This window comes from Ictalurus furcatus, chromosome 7 (genome assembly GCF_023375685.1).
Source record: "Ictalurus furcatus strain D&B chromosome 7, Billie_1.0, whole genome shotgun sequence".
In the NCBI taxonomy this organism is placed as follows: domain Eukaryota; kingdom Metazoa; phylum Chordata; class Actinopteri; order Siluriformes; family Ictaluridae; genus Ictalurus; species Ictalurus furcatus.
In genome coordinates, this window is record NC_071261.1 from 23,087,368 (window position 1) to 23,103,090 (window position 15,723).

A 15,723-nucleotide genomic window follows, 5' to 3' on the forward strand; every position below is an offset into this window, starting at 1 on the left:
ATGTTATAAATACAACATTGCACATTACATCAGCGTACATAATTGTACATGCCTTAAAGGCATTTCACAGTGTTTTCCCCCAATCTCCATGCATATGCAGTGCGTATGCATTTACTACAGACAAGAAGTGAGAAATTAACAAAAACTTCCGGAAGAATTGCCCTTAGACTCCCAATAGAAACGAGTTTCATTAAACAAACATATTTTGACTTTTATTTTTCACTAGAGAAACATGTCGGAGTTCTTGTCCGTGGCAATAGCACTGGGTTAAAAAATAAAACAAACAAAAACACTGGGATATTCCTTTAAAGTGTGGCATCATCATTCGCAAAATTCCTGTTCTTACCAGCCATTTATAACATTTATACAAGCTTTATAACAGCTGTAATACATATTTCTACATGATTTGTGGAATTCAGTCAGCAGCACAGTCAGTTTAAAACCCTCACAGATAAATCGTCCAAAAGGAAAAAGTGAAACGAGAAGCAATGAGAAACTAAGTGTGTTCATTGAAATTCTCCTGGAGCCCCTATCTCAGTGAAAACACACACAGAGTTCATATTAATGTGCAGACGAAGAGGTCTAGATGAACAAACAAAGGACTGGGGAAGTAAATTAAAACGTACTATTAAGCTGCAAGGTTATGAGGGCATTTGTGCCTTTCTCAGTCAGATAACGACTCTAAAATGTCTGGTATGTGCATGTTCCTGCAGACGCGTTTATAAGCCACAAGTTGGCTCATGGAGCCTATTAATCAACTGGGAACCAGCAGAATGGGACAGCACTCACCTCCAACACCCCCTTCATGTCAGCGACTGGACATGTTTACTAGCAAAGGCACACAAAAAAAAAAAAAAAGTAGTCCACAACAACCAATATTTACCAATTGTATCTATGCTACAATGACCTTAGACTGGGATTACTGCAACTGCACATGAGCATTACAAACAGCTCATACTGTCACATGACTATGTTGTTCTTTGCACTTCAATGCTTTTGTGAAATCCAGACATGGCTGGTTGTGGGGAATTTTAGCCTGTTCTGGCGACCCATAACTCTTCTCTTTTGCCTTTTCAGAATAACATTTGGTTAGACTGCTCTGGGAACATGTTCCTGGCCACACCATAACAAATGACCTGCAATGCTTTGCTTCACTTCCTTTCTCCACAAGACATCCAGTTAAATATTTACTGAGTACAAAGAGAAGGAGAAAACAGTGGCTTGGAGATAATGAGTACAAGATTCTAGCTAATCATTTAAAGCCATGAATTACCCAGGTCTTTTAAAGCAAAGTCTGGATCCCTTGTGAAACAAACTCTCTCGCTGAAATGAATCGTCAAACGCAGGACTATTCAGCAATAGCGATAAATAATCATCAAGTGATGCCTTTGTATCCAATTGTGCCGTTATTAAATAATATTACAATCTACAAAGTGCACACTGTCGTAGTGTGTGTTCCACCAAGTGTGCACTCCATGACAATCAAAGCACTGCATTTGCTCATCTCAATGTAAATGGCTCAATCCCAAAAGCTAAACTCAAACCAACCTTATTACTAAACCACAGTACCGGCACTGAGCCCGTACCCACAATCCTCTCTGTTCCACAATGCTGGCAACCCACAGGCTTCTTTCCCAAAGAACATCCTGTGAATGATTGCTTACGTCTTTCCAAAGAAAAACACAATAAAATAACATGACTCTAAACCAGCCAAGCCATGTCACCGAGAGGTGCATCATATTATTGCCACATATAACATGATATCGTGAAGCCTACTCTAGTTACAAGAGATGATCATAAATAGCTGGATACCTAGTGGGCAAAAAGCGTGCCGTGTTTTCACAGCAGATGACGGTCTAGTAAATGAGAGTGTCTTCAACCTTTTCGAGATGTTTACAGGTGATTCTATTTATCGTAATCTGCTCTGCGCCATAATAACATCAGCTTTTACATTACACACCTGCATGACAGAGTGTAAAGCAAAGTGTCCTGCAGAAAATGAATGCCAAAACGTCAAACCTCCTCATATCACTGGTTTCACATAAACCATAACCTTAGTGCCCATCTTTATGCCATCAGAGTTTTTTTTCCCCCCTTTGTGACTGATGGAGAGTGTGTGTCTGTGGGATGACTAATGATTGAAAACCTCCAAACTTCCATTACGCCTGTATGGAGATGACTGTGCCACTCACATCACTCTGGAAATCAACTGCTCCTGCCTTCTGTTTGCTGGCTGCTCCAGTGCAAAGGCTCATACGGATGACTCGGGGCTCGGCTGAGAGGGTCTGAAGCGGGGGCATACGTAGCCCAAGCCCCGCCTTCGGCCTCAGCCTGACTTTCACAAAGCCAAAGTGGACCCATTCGCACGCTGCCACTGGCTCAGTCTCTGAACTGGTAAAAGAGGATGTAGCCTGACTCTGAGTTTTTGGAAATGTCAGACGTCAGACCGTAGAACTCTTCTATCGCCTGGGCATCTATTTTCTAAACACAGAGAGTGAGAGAGAGAGAGAGAGAGAGAGAGAGAGAGAGAGAGAGAGAGAGAGAGAGAGAGAGAAAGATCAAATCTGAAACATCACTGTGAACATCCTTTCAAACTTATTGATGTGAAGAGTTAAATAGATATTAAGACAGTCTCAGGACAAAACAGAAACACAAGTCAAGCACTAATGAAAGGAGGTAAAAGAGTAGAAACTGGCAGACTGGTGTCTACCAGCAGCATGAGGCTAGCCTCATGGAAATAAAGTAGATCTGCAAGGAATCCCAACAGACTGGTGGCATGTGCACTATGGAAAATCCACTTCCAGCTCTTGGTCTGTTGGAAAGACGGCCCACAGTGGGGGGAAAAAAAGCTAATCCGTGTTCTTCTTCTAATGCACTCTGGAGCCTCGCTAATCCATTAAGATCGGCACTAAGCAGCCAAATGATTCTTCACCCTCAACAGCACAATATTTTCATCTCCTGCATTCATAGCAGACCACTCCTGTGCTTCACCACAGCTTGTGTTTGAAATTGCTTGAACATTTATACTGCTTGAACAGCTTGTGTTTGAAAACAGCTTGCGTTGTTGAATTAATTCATATAGCTGTCCTTCAGGCTCTGTAGAGCAGACATGACATTTCCTCTCCCCCGAGACAAAACAGCCACGCACATGCAACTTCGTTTGCCGTAAGAAATCCTGTCGCAGTTTACGGTTTTGTCTACCTTGTTGTTGTGGTTTTGCTAAAGCAGGAGACTAAACAATTAATGTGCAGAGTAGTCACAAGAACACAAATAACAGATGGTGCTTCTGTAATTCATACCCTTCACCTGCATACTGATTCCTTTATTGCATGAGATACACACTTTTCTGCCAATACGCAATTTATGTTACCTGAGCAAAGGCAATAAGACAAAAAAAAAAGCAGACATTTCAGTCTTATAATCCATCATTCATAAATTACAAATAACTCAGGAAGAGACTGAAAGAATTTAATAATAAATAATTCCTTAGATGTATATAGGGCTTTTCTAGGCACTCAAAGCACTTTTACATTGTATGGGGGAAATCTCCTCAAACCACCACCAGTGTGTAGCAGCCACCTGGATGATACGATGGCAGCCATAGTGCGCAAGGAACACCCACCACACACCAGCTATTAGTGGAGAGGAGAGTGATGTAGTCAATTCAGGGATGGAGATTATTAGGGGGCCATGATAGATAAGGGTCAATGGGGGAATTTTGCCAGGACACCGGGGTTATACCCCTACTCTTTATGAGAAGTGTCCTGGGATTTTTAATGACCACAGAGAGTCAGGACCTCGGTTTAACGTCTCATCCAAAAGACTGTGCCGTTTTTACAGTATAGTGTCCCCATCACTATACTGGGGCATTAGGACCCACACAGACCACAGGGTGAGCACCCCCTGCTGGTCTCACTAATACCACTTCCAGCAGCAACCTTAGTTTTCCCCAGGAGGTCTCCCATCCAGTTACTGGCCAGACTCAACCCTGCCTAGCTTCAATGGGAAACCAGGCGAGAACTGCAGGGTGATATGTAGTTCAGAACACAATAGTCCAAACCAATAGCTAAGAGATGCTGAAACCAATCGATCCTCACCACATGATGCTGAGAATTAAGGGTCTTTTCCCACTGTTCAAACATTTAACTGAATTCTCACAATAATTACACAAGTGTACACACACACTTCAGATGTAATAAGATTTCCACCGATTAAAGGTGTTGAACAGAAACCACCACCATTTGTTTTAAAGCAAATCATGTTTAATGCTCACCTACCACATCCTCTTTTCAATTCACAGAACGAGTAGAAAATAGACTTCTATAGCACGAAAAGGAAATAGCTTGCATTCAGTCTTACCTCTACAATATCGTCATCAAACAGCAACCAGAAGCCATGACTTTTCACTATAGTGATGTAATGACCACGATTTGGACCACTGAAACAGACCAAGGAAATAAACTAATCTGAAAGCAGTCCGATTGTATGAGCAAAGCCATAATTTTACAAAGCACATTGATCTCACTGAGTTTTTCATGGCAGTGATGAATGCCATAGTGGTCTTGAATAAATTCCTACCTCCCACAGTGCACCACCACAGCCACAAGGTCATAGAGACGGTCCGGGTTGGTGGCATCACCGGAGGTATTGAAGAGCCTCAGCTCCAGAGGGAAGACCACACGGTAGGACAGTTTGGTGTAGCGATGCAGCTGGTCCATATACTTAAAGCGCTTTAGGTGCAAGGCGAGGATCATGGGTAATTTCTTCACACGCATCCTGAAGAGAAAGAAAAAAAAAGAAGTAAGCTCTTCTCACAGAAATCCGGTGTTGCGTTTTAGCCGATTTGAGTGCTGAGGCACAACGCATGCCATGCAAGCCTAATGGGATTTACACGGTTGCTGTGTCCAGCAGCTGTACAGCAACTGCTGAGTTAAGAAACCTATAAAAGACTGTATCTGTATCCAGAGCAAAAAGTCCGCCTTACCTTTTCTGTGCCTCCTGCTTACTCCGACACTGCTCGCAGTAGTACTTGTATTCACTGCATAATGTCTCAGTGTTACTGAAGCCCCTGCACAGAGCGACATTTCACATCTATTACATCAGTAATTCACAGTGCTTAAAATCCACTGACAGCTCTTTATTCTCATGTAAACACAGTGACAGTCACGAGCCAAGACAGTACAAGGTGGATAATATGCCGAAAATACAATACTGCAATACATGAAGACATTTTCGCTTTTGCGAACACAATATGGAACAGTACTAAGATTTTGCACTTTTGAAGTGGCAACAAAACAGTAGAGCCATATTCTTAAAACTAAAACCTTTTTAAGATATTAAACATTTACACACAAAAAAAAAAAAAAAAAAAAAAAAAAAAATCAAGAAATGGAGGATTGGCACAGAAATAAGATTTTCACAGTGAGCAATAACATTTATAAAAGCAGTCACAATATATAGAGACTCAGAAAAGTGTATAATGGCATTAATATAGAGCAATATTTTTACTGCTGTTATTTATTAATAAACTTATTGCCATACCGCTGAGGTGGATATGCATACCTGAGTTGTGTGTTCAATGCCAGGTTCAGAGATGGGTAGTAAATCACTACGTTTACGCCATTCCATTTACTCAAAGTAGTTCTTTGAATAAACTATAAGATTTGTCTCATTCGGATGGTGTACATTTTATTCGTATGCGAGTACTTTTGTAAAGACATCTACACACTGCTTTTTTTTGTAGTAGCAGATGTCGTCGTTCTGGTCACGAATGAGCCTTTAGTTTGTTTCACTCTCCGTTGCCTTTAACGCGCTCACGTCTCAGAGTTGAACTTAAGCCGACAGCAGCTAAGACGGATGACATCATAGGAAGGAAACCGGCGACCGGTGAACAGGGGGTTTCTTCCTGCCTATGGCTTGTAAAAATGAACAGCTTTACATTGCCTAGTAGCACCCCAAAAATGTGGCCATGAGAGAAAACATAAACCTGTTGTGGTATGTTTTGGTTGTGTCTGTGGGATTGCTAAAAGCTAACGTTTGCTAGCTAGCTAACTGAGAATGCTGGGCATAGCATTAAAGTGCTTTCTGTATGAAGGAATGCAACAAATAATACTGGATATGTTATTCTAAGTTGCTAAGCTGATGCACCTCTGTCTAGGTGGTTGGGTTTACCTGAGACAGTGCGTGATGGATGTGTTCTGCTCCACATCCACAGAGAGATCCAGGAAGTCCTCGTCTTTACTGCTTACCTAAGGGGTGAAAATTAAAGTAACCATCAACATATTCCATAATCCTATGCTAAAAAGCCGTTTATGAACTGTACAGATTTGTTGGACTATCCAACCATAATCATCAGGCTCTAGTCGTAAGATATAATACAAGGGATATGAAATTAAATGTTTTTACCCAAGCATGGATGACTTCCATCTCTATAACGAAACATTTTTAGCTTCATCTATTGAATCCTCTTTAAAGTCTTCTACTATGTTGCTCAGGAAGCAGGGACTGCCCTAGGTGCACTATGAAATGCTAAAACTGTTCTATCTAAACGATGGTAATAAAAACTCAACAAAACATGCTAAGAAAATACATCCACTCCCATCTGTCAGCTTTAATGAATCAAAATTTAAACTAGCCCAAGAGCAGGAAGTAGACAGCTCTCCGGTAGACAGCCCGTTCTATTCAGCTCACCGCTTCACAGTTGAGGCAGCGTGTCTCATTGGTCAGTGTGCCCTGGAAAATCTCGTGCACCCACGTCTGCTGGTTCTTCTCGGCTGATTCTGCCTCTCCTGTGTTGCTCCCGCTCCCACTTCCACTTCCTCCTCCTCCTCCTCCTCCATTCTGTACCACCTTGCCGTTCTGCTGCCGCTCCTGGCTCTTCTCCTCCTGGAGCAGGTCAGCGATGGTGTTGAGCAGGTAGTTGAGGAACTCATGGGCATCTTGCTGCATGTAGTTGTCGAACAACTCTAATACAGGAAACATATATACGGCAGAGTGATGCGTTAATTCAAACACAATAAAGTGTCACGGAGTGAGAGAATGCAGTGTGGCAGAATTTATATGACATACAAGCAAACTGTACTTTCCAGTGTCCTTTAACCTTACAGCAAGGTTAAAATTATTAAAGGGTTAATAAAAATTTAGAATAGGCTGGTTAATTAGTTGAATTTGTGCCACTATAGACAACACTGTGTTTCTTGATTTCTCAGCCTGCAGTTTAATTTGTTAAAACACGACAGTGATTATTTAAGGGCATTAAAGCAGCACGGCAAATATTTTTCAACTACACTGGGTACTGACTCATTTTAGGACATCTACAAACATCCCCTCAATGTTATTTTCGTTTCTTCTTATTTTTAACCTAGTGAGTCATTTTAATTTCATCACGGTGTGGATTTGTCCTCCTGGCATTATTGATGAGCCACCACTGAGCCTTTTTGTCAGAAATATTAACAACGGCAGTATAAACCATTTGATTAAACAAACAACTGGTAAGACAGTAAGAAGGAACCATGTTGATATGATCATTTCTTCCATGCTGAACCTAATGCTGGTTGGTAGACAATGAACTAGAACCTCTATTTTTTTTTTTTTAGGTTTTTTAGGCCAGTTCGAGTTTTTGAATGTTCATTGGGAAAAAAAAAAAAAAAAGTTCAAATTAACTTTAAATTAGTTGGTTTTTTATTAGTGGTTTCAACCCTCCACTCCATCAGCTTCCTGCGGAGGGCTAAACACCTGGTCTAGATATGAATGTCACTCTTAAAAGGGGTAGTTCACCCAAAAATGAAAATTCTGTCATCAGTTCCTCACCTTCATGTTGTTCCAAACCCATAAGACGTTCACTCATCTTCGGGAACACAAATGAAGACGTTTTAATGAAACCTGGGAGATTTCTGTCCCTCCATCTACAGTGGAAGCCCCAAAAAGTTTATGCAGGCATTGTAAAAGTAATCCATGTGACTCCTGGGGTTATGAAGTGATACGAATGCTTTGTGTGCGCAAAAAAAAAACCTAAAATTAAGTCTCTTCCTTGACAAAAAAAATGCTCTGCACTGTTTACAGCAGAGGAAGACAGATGCTGTACACAAACTGAGTCACGTAGAACAATCTATGGAACAAAGATGTCTGCAGATTTCAACATAAAGGAGGACTTGCATTTTTTGTCAAGGAAGAGACTTAATTTTAGGTTTTTTTTTTGCACACACAAATCATTCATATCGCTTCAAAAAATTAGGATTAAACCACCAGAGTCACATGAATTACTTTTATGATGCCTTTATGAGCTTCAGAGTTTTGGTCACATGGACTGTAAATGGAGGGACAGAAATCCCCCAGGTTTCATTAAAAATGTCTTCATTTTGGGTTGCGAAGATGAACAAAAGTCTTATTGGTTTGGAACAACCTCGGGGTAAGTAATTGATGACAGAATTTTCATTTTTGGGTGAACTATCCCTTGAACAACAATTTAAACAAACACTTATACGTTACCATTTTCCTTCCTCAGCCGTGAGATGAACTTCTTAGGAGGGATGACTCCCACTTTCTTCTTCTGAGTAGCAATGCTGTTGAAGAGATCTGCCAGGCAGGTCAGAAGGCTCTCTTTGCGCCGTGGCTGCACCTTGTAGGCCAGCACTTTCTCCCGGAACGGCCGGCAGAAATACAGAGCCTGCAGCACTGAGTTACAGTAGCAGGTGTTGCCAAACTGAAAAAAAGAAAAAGGAAAGGAAAAAAAAAAGCAGGAAGCGAGAGGAGAGGCCAGGGAGGTGAAGAAGTGATTTAAAAAAAAGTACATCATCAGACAAAAGCTGGTTAGCTGTATATAAGGGCCTGAACACACTTTCATTCAGGAAGTAAATATTAATCATAACCTGTTATCACTTTTAAAGCAGGAGGCTTTAACAACCAGATAAGCTGCTAGGTGTGTAGATGAGAACAAGGGTTTTTTTTTGTTTTGTTTTTTTAAAGTGGAAGTGACTAATATGGTCCAAAGACCAGCACCAGATTTGCATATGTCAGTGATATATTTAGCATAGCTTTATGGTTAGTCTACACAGTGATGCAAAAAAAAAAAAAAGAAAGAAAAAAAGAGGTGGTCACTTACATTAACCAGACCAAAATAGTGTTCATTTACGGGGAACTGTTCTGGTCCAATCTCCTTCTCCAAAGCTGAGGCATTGGCGCCCTGAAAAACACAGCCACAAGGGTTATAATCTCAGGCTCTTCTCACACTCTCGCTCTTGTAAGTTACAAGCTGACAGGACTGTCATGGTAAAATGAAAAGGAACATCCTGCTGGGAGAAAAGCTTGACATGAACAGGATGCACATCCACTGGGAAACATATGTTTAGCACTACCAGAACACCTGCAAGGAGCACAGCAGCTCAAGAGGTAGATGTAAGGCACTGTACTTTAGGTCTCAAAGGAAACAACGGCCGGTCATCTAATGTACAACACAAAGCTTAAGTATAGCCTGAGGGTGTATAGCCTGTGTGACACACATGGAGTCCAGTCCTGATGTCAGTGAAGCGGATTGTGCAGATTACAAAGCCTATTATTATGACGCACCATTCCTACTGTTACCATTTTGGATTTATACCAATATCATGGCTCTGCGTATCGGCTGATACCCGATCCTGAACCGTTATTGACAACCAATCTGAGCCTCTACAAGCTTCTATGCGAATCATCTCAAATTGTGTCTGTCGACGTAGTAGGCATTCATAGCACAAAACACGTCAGTTTAAAAAAAAATGGATCCAAAACAAGTGCAGCATATCAGGTCAAGATAAGTCACAATACTCAGTGTCTAATTAGTACATCCCTAATTACGAGAGTTAATGAATCTGTCAGAAATCATGGGTGTCAATACTACAAAAATAAACAACTGTACTTTTCCTTGTTTATTACCATCAAGGGTACATCTTTTATAGTCTTAATATTTACATTTTACACGGGAAGCTGCATAGCTGCATGTGGTGTACCTTTAATTAGCGTTTAGAGTCCAGAAGGTCCAATTGTGTGCCTAAATTTACCTTTAAAAAGGTACGCTATGCCAAGCCAGTGATTAGGAAAAGTACAATTTGGTAGCTTCATTTCTAAGAATGTACAGTATGACCTTGGACATTAGGACAGACAGAACACACTCACACAGACGGACACAAGGATTATATTATCACTAAACATACAGAGGAAAAAGTGAAAAGGACCATTTAGGTGAGGAGGGGAAAACACTGAAAGGGGGGAGACCATTGCTGTCTCCAATCCCATACAGAAACAAACAACAACAACAATGCAGGAGCAGGATGACTCACTCTGAATTAGCACTTCTGCCGTGTGAGCTGATACTAGCTATGACGTTTAGCATGTTAGCTATTTAACGTAAATTAAATGAAATCCCAGCACAAGCTAACTGCTTTGTGTTATAGTGCAATATTTGTATGTGAAGTTAGGAAAACACACACATACACACTCTCACTCTCTCTCTCTCTCTCTCTCTCTCTCACACACACACACACACACACATACAGAGCAGAATCAATTAACCTTTTCAAACGTAACAAATGAAATACTCCTGTGTTCCTAAACGCAGTGTGTTCACCCATATAACATTATAATTTCAGAAATTGATGATGTTGTTGTTTTAAAAAGACAGGTTACTACAGGTTAAAGCTTGTCATGGAGACGCCCTGGCTGAATCATGCACGGACACAGGCTGGCTCCACTAAGCTAACAGCTCAGGGGCTAGCCGTAGCCTGCTAACTAGCTTACTTATTTTCAGCTTGATAAACCAACTCGCTGATTTATATATTTGTTTGTTAAGGCTCCAAATAGCTCAATAAGTTTCTCAACAAATATTCCCTTCAGCGGAATTACAATCTCGGCGGCGCTGTGTCAGTAATAACGAGAAGTCGCCTGCTTGGTAAACTTTGAGCAGATATTGTGTGCTAGGATGCGACGGTTTCTCTGCGTGCTAGCTGTTTACCTTCCCGTACTGTTAGCTGAACCAAAACACCGGCTACACACAGTGGACACACAGTGGACACACAGTGGACACACAGTGGACACACAGTGGACACACAGTGGACACACAGTGGACACACACACACACACGCTAACGGCTACAGAGAAACCTCGGAGAAAAAAAATAAATAAAACCCACCATCGTACATATCGAGGCGATCTTTCGGACTGTCATCAGTATTTCCATCCGTCTGCCGCCATACTGGACCAAACCCCAGCTGTAAAAGCGTGACAGCCACACAAGGCTGGACTTCCGGTGAAAAAGCTTTCGCCTGTCCAGCAGCTGGACACGAAACGAGGAGCGCCTGCCTGTCACTGCAAGAGCTGCTGCGTCCCTGTCCGGTGTGCAGCACGCATGCGCGACATCTTCACGCATGCGCAGTACACATGAGACGCAGCTCAGAGAACGTATCCACTCTGACAAGGAAGCATGTGACCGACTCTCATAGAGCTGGAGCTGACTGGGGAACAGAAAAAAAACCCCACAATTAAAAAAAAATAATTAAGATGGTTAGGTTAAAATGTCGTTCAAAATAAAATAATTAATCGATGGAAATGTATAATAATAATAATAATAATAATAATGGCTTAGCAGGTTTGCCTCGCACCTACGGGGTTGGGGGTTCAAATCCTGCCTCCGCCCTGTGTGTGTGGAGTTTGCATGTTCTTCCTGTGCTTTGGGGGTTTCCTCCGGGTACTCCGGTTTCCTCCAACAGTCCAAAGAAATGCATGATAGGCTGATTGGCATGTCCAAAGTGTCCATAGTGTATGAATGGGTGTGTGAAAGTGTGTGTGATTGTGCCCTGCGATGGATTAGGACCCCGTCCAGGGTGTAGCATGTCTTGTGCCCGATGCTCCCTGGGATAGGCTCCAGGTGCTTTGGAGGTTATCTCTAGATGCTCCGGTTTCCTCCACCAGTCCAAAGACATGCTTTGTGTGCTGATTGGCATTTCCAAATTGTCTGTAGTGTGTGATTGTGCCCTGCGATGGGTTTTCAGCCCGTCCAGGGTGTCCCACGTCTCTGCTGCAACCCTGTGTGCGGAAAATGGATAGCTACAGTGGATTATGATGATGATGATGATGATGATGATGATGATATGGTGGTGCTGGTAGTAGTAGTAGCAGCAGTAGTAGGTTTTTTGTTTGTTTGTTTGTTTTGGAGGGATATTTATGCTTGTCTGGTTATTTTTAGTGAACAGTGGATCAGTTCATCAAAACAGACATATAAAAACCACAATGAACTTCCCTTTACTTTCACACTATCCACTGTTACCCAGATGAGGATGGGTTCCCTTCTGAGTCTGGTTCCTCTCAAGGTTTCTTCCTCATATCATCTTAGGCAGTTTTTCCTTGCCACCATCTCCACCGGCTTGCTCATTAGGGATAAATTCACACATTTAAAATCTGTATCCTGTGTTTATATATTTCTGTAAAGCTGCTTCGATACAATGTTCATTGTTAAAAGCGCTATAAAAATAAAATTTAAACTGAATTGAATTGAATTGAATTTTTGTATTCTATTAGCCTAATTTGTAGTACAATGAGTTTAACAGCATGGCTGTTTTCACTTTTTTTTTTTTTTAATTGTAAAATGAATTCTAGCCTAATACATGTGTTATTCTCCATCTCATTCTCCATTCTCCCCAAATTACTCCATCTGGGGATTAATAAAGTATTATCATATCTTATCTTATCTTATGAGTATATTAGGCTATATGTTATATTCGAGCAACATATTGATTGCGCATATCAATAAAACCGTTTGCTTTCTTTCCTTTCCTTTCTCCTCGAGTCCAGTCCGGATGTTTCTGAGTTCCGGATGTGTCAGAGCGCAGTGTTTCAGAGCAGTGTGCTTTGTCATGGGTGTCATCCGGCCCTGTGCCCCTCGCTCAGCTTTCAGCTCTGCTCAGCTCTGCTCTCTCGTGGAGCTGCTTTAACTGCAGCGGGATCCACAGACACTAACTCACCGCTGCATGAGGAGACACACCACTTTCTGCCTGGGATCGCAGGATCATGGTCTTTTTCTCTACGGATTTGACTGACATCACGAGCCTTTGAGAAGCAAACCCGCCGGAATAAGACTGTCCGGAGTGCTCCTGGACTGTTTCTCATTCAGAGGATTTGTCTAGATCATTTCCTTCATGCGTGCACAGTCATCCGTGCTCACATTATGAGGGAGACTTTGGAGACTTGGGAGAGGGCTGTTGGGAAAATCTAGGATTTGCCATCAATTCGCAGGCACTCGGATGAAGTCGCTGCGTCTCTAAATGCGTCTTCCCGAGCAGCCGAGAACAATGAGCACCGGCTCTGGCAACTTTCTGCTAGTCCCCATACCGGAGTACCCAGGCCTGGACTGTGTGCCTAATAAAAATGTGAAAATAGTCGTTCTTGGAGCTAGCAACGTCGGGAAAACAGGTAACAATAGAGCTTTTTTTCTGTTATTATACAGTATCTCAAACTTTTAAAAGAAGATCCAACTACTGGTGCAGTAATCAAATGGTTGCTCTTGAGGGATTTGATATGCATCAGCATCTCTTATCATAACCTTTGTGTAGTGTGTTAAAATCCTTGTATACAAGACAGCACAAAGCTTCAACAGAAAACTTTAATGTGAAAATTGAAACTGAATTGAAAGTTTCTGGATTGAGGAGAAGTTGTCCTCCAGGGGGCGACACACATATGTTTATATTCATGCTTGTGGCTAATTATTTGATCATGTTACATGTGAATTAAAATAAATTCTTTGTTTGTTTGTTTTGTTTTTGTTTTTTCAACGAAAATTTCCAGCCTTAATAGTACGATTTTTGACCAAGAGGTTTATCGGTGATTATGAAGCCAACACAGGTAACACCCACTCACAAACACACATTCAATCACATACACTCATTTATAACCATAAACCGAGCAACTATAACAACAAAAACCTTCTCAAAATATTTCTTTCTCTAGGGGCCTTGTATTCAAGAAAGATCAATCTTGATGGGGAGCAGGTTTCTCTACAAGTGCAGGACACTCCCTGTGTCTCATTACAGGTAATTCAATGCATCGTGAAGGTGTGCATCCTGTCTCGCTCCATATCTTATCTAGGTGTCATGTAGGTCAGGCAGTCCTTATTTCCGGGATCTCGGCAGGCTTCTGATGAACCTCGGGGGGGGGGGGGGGGTAATAATTTTAGCTCAAAGATTTTGCCTGCAGGCTAAGAATGTGGGAGTGGAGATAAAGAGGGTGTTCTGAGTCAGAGGGTCATTATAGTGAGTAGGGGGAGAGTGTTTTTCAGCTCCGATCACAGTTTAAACCTTTCCTGGTCCAGACTCCCTTCTTAATGCTTTTTCCTCAGTTGTATTGCCTCATTTTCTAAACATATCAGTATATGGCCTCAAACAGACCCAGTGCTGCAGGACGCATCAATCCTGACATTGGACAGCTTTTTCTAGCAGTGTAGTCAGTTTGGTTTGCTTGTCTTGGCATACTTTAGTTTTTTTTTGACTTGCTGTGTTGAGGCACAAATGCGATGTTGAAACAAACGGACGTGGATACACAAACTTGTGCAATCATTAAAACAAAGTGCTCCTCCAGAATTTTTCTCCACTGCTGCAGCTTAGTAATAGTATGACTCAAAGTCATACTTTTACTTTCCTTTATATATTTCTTCTGCATTTCTTTCTCAGGATGATGCAGAGGGTCTGTACTGCCAGGAACAGATTAACCGCTCCATCTACTGGGCAGATGGCTACGTGCTGGTCTTTTCCATCACGGACATGCACAGCTACCGGACCATTCAGCCACTCTATGAGCATGTGCGTCGCATCCATCCAAGTGGCAACATCCCCATCATCCTAGTAGGCAACAAGAGCGACCTGCTGCGGGCGCGCCAGGTACCTACAGATGAGGGCCAGGCTCTGGCAGCCGAGCTCGGAGGACACTATTTTGAGGCTTCAGCCCGGGAGAACCATGAGGGTGTGCAGGCAGCATTCTTGCACTTGTGCCAGGAGGTGAGCCGGGCACTGGGAGGGGTGAATGGAGAGAAGAGGAGGGGCGGACTGCATCTTGTGCGGCCAAAGAGTCCCAACATGCAAGAGCTGAAGAGAAGATTCCGGCAAGTGCTCTCTTCTAGAGGAAAATCGACAACTGCAGTGTGATGATAATGTAACGCCAATGATTGATTCACAGACCCATTAGTGTCTACTTTAATATGTATGCGAACTTTATTTTACACTGCAGTATTGACTAAGGGAGCAATAAACATGTTGATTTTCATACAAAGGCAACCTTTGTCTGGAAGAACACTACTATGTAGAATGATATGTTATGATATATCATTATTGATGTATCATAATAATATATTCATGATAAATAAAGATACAACCTTTGTTATATCTTTTTTTTTGACAATTTGGGATTTTAGCCCATAACTTTTTTTTACAGATGTTTTATCATTCATCAAAAATACAGTGATCATGTGTGATGAATTTGATTGGCTAAGAAAATGGCCTGTCCTTGGTTTTTCATTATTGCTGTATAGTATAGTACGTTTTTAGACAAGTAGAGCTCTTAAACACCCTTAGATGGAAAATATTATTTTGTATTTGGAATTACTGCCCATAATGTAGAGCAATTATTTTTGGTTATAAAGTTATTCCTAAGATTCCCTGATATCCATATATAGGAAGCATCTGGTGGTTCTCATGAACTTTGACCCACTTG

General features: G+C 41.7%; 2 protein-coding genes across 2 annotated transcripts; one reads left to right on the forward strand and one right to left on the reverse strand.

Annotated features, from left to right (window-relative positions):
- Positions 1-146: 146 nt before the first annotated feature.
- usp12b (ubiquitin specific peptidase 12b) lies at positions 147-11,586 on the reverse strand. The gene is made up of 9 exons (XM_053629312.1): positions 11,159-11,586; positions 9,101-9,181; positions 8,488-8,701; positions 6,691-6,965; positions 6,172-6,248; positions 4,985-5,068; positions 4,579-4,776; positions 4,360-4,438; positions 147-2,481 (listed from the first exon to the last, which is right to left on the reverse strand). The coding sequence occupies exons 1-9, from the start codon at positions 11,393-11,395 to the stop codon at positions 2,380-2,382; spliced, it is 1,347 nt and encodes a 448-aa protein (XP_053485287.1). The 5' UTR covers positions 11,396-11,586; the 3' UTR covers positions 147-2,379.
- A 118-nt stretch (positions 11,587-11,704) lies between these two features.
- On the forward strand, positions 11,705-15,723 carry rasl11a (RAS-like, family 11, member A). The gene is made up of 4 exons (XM_053629313.1): positions 11,705-13,434; positions 13,807-13,863; positions 13,969-14,051; positions 14,688-15,723. The coding sequence occupies exons 1-4, from the start codon at positions 13,287-13,289 to the stop codon at positions 15,156-15,158; spliced, it is 759 nt and encodes a 252-aa protein (XP_053485288.1). The 5' UTR covers positions 11,705-13,286; the 3' UTR covers positions 15,159-15,723.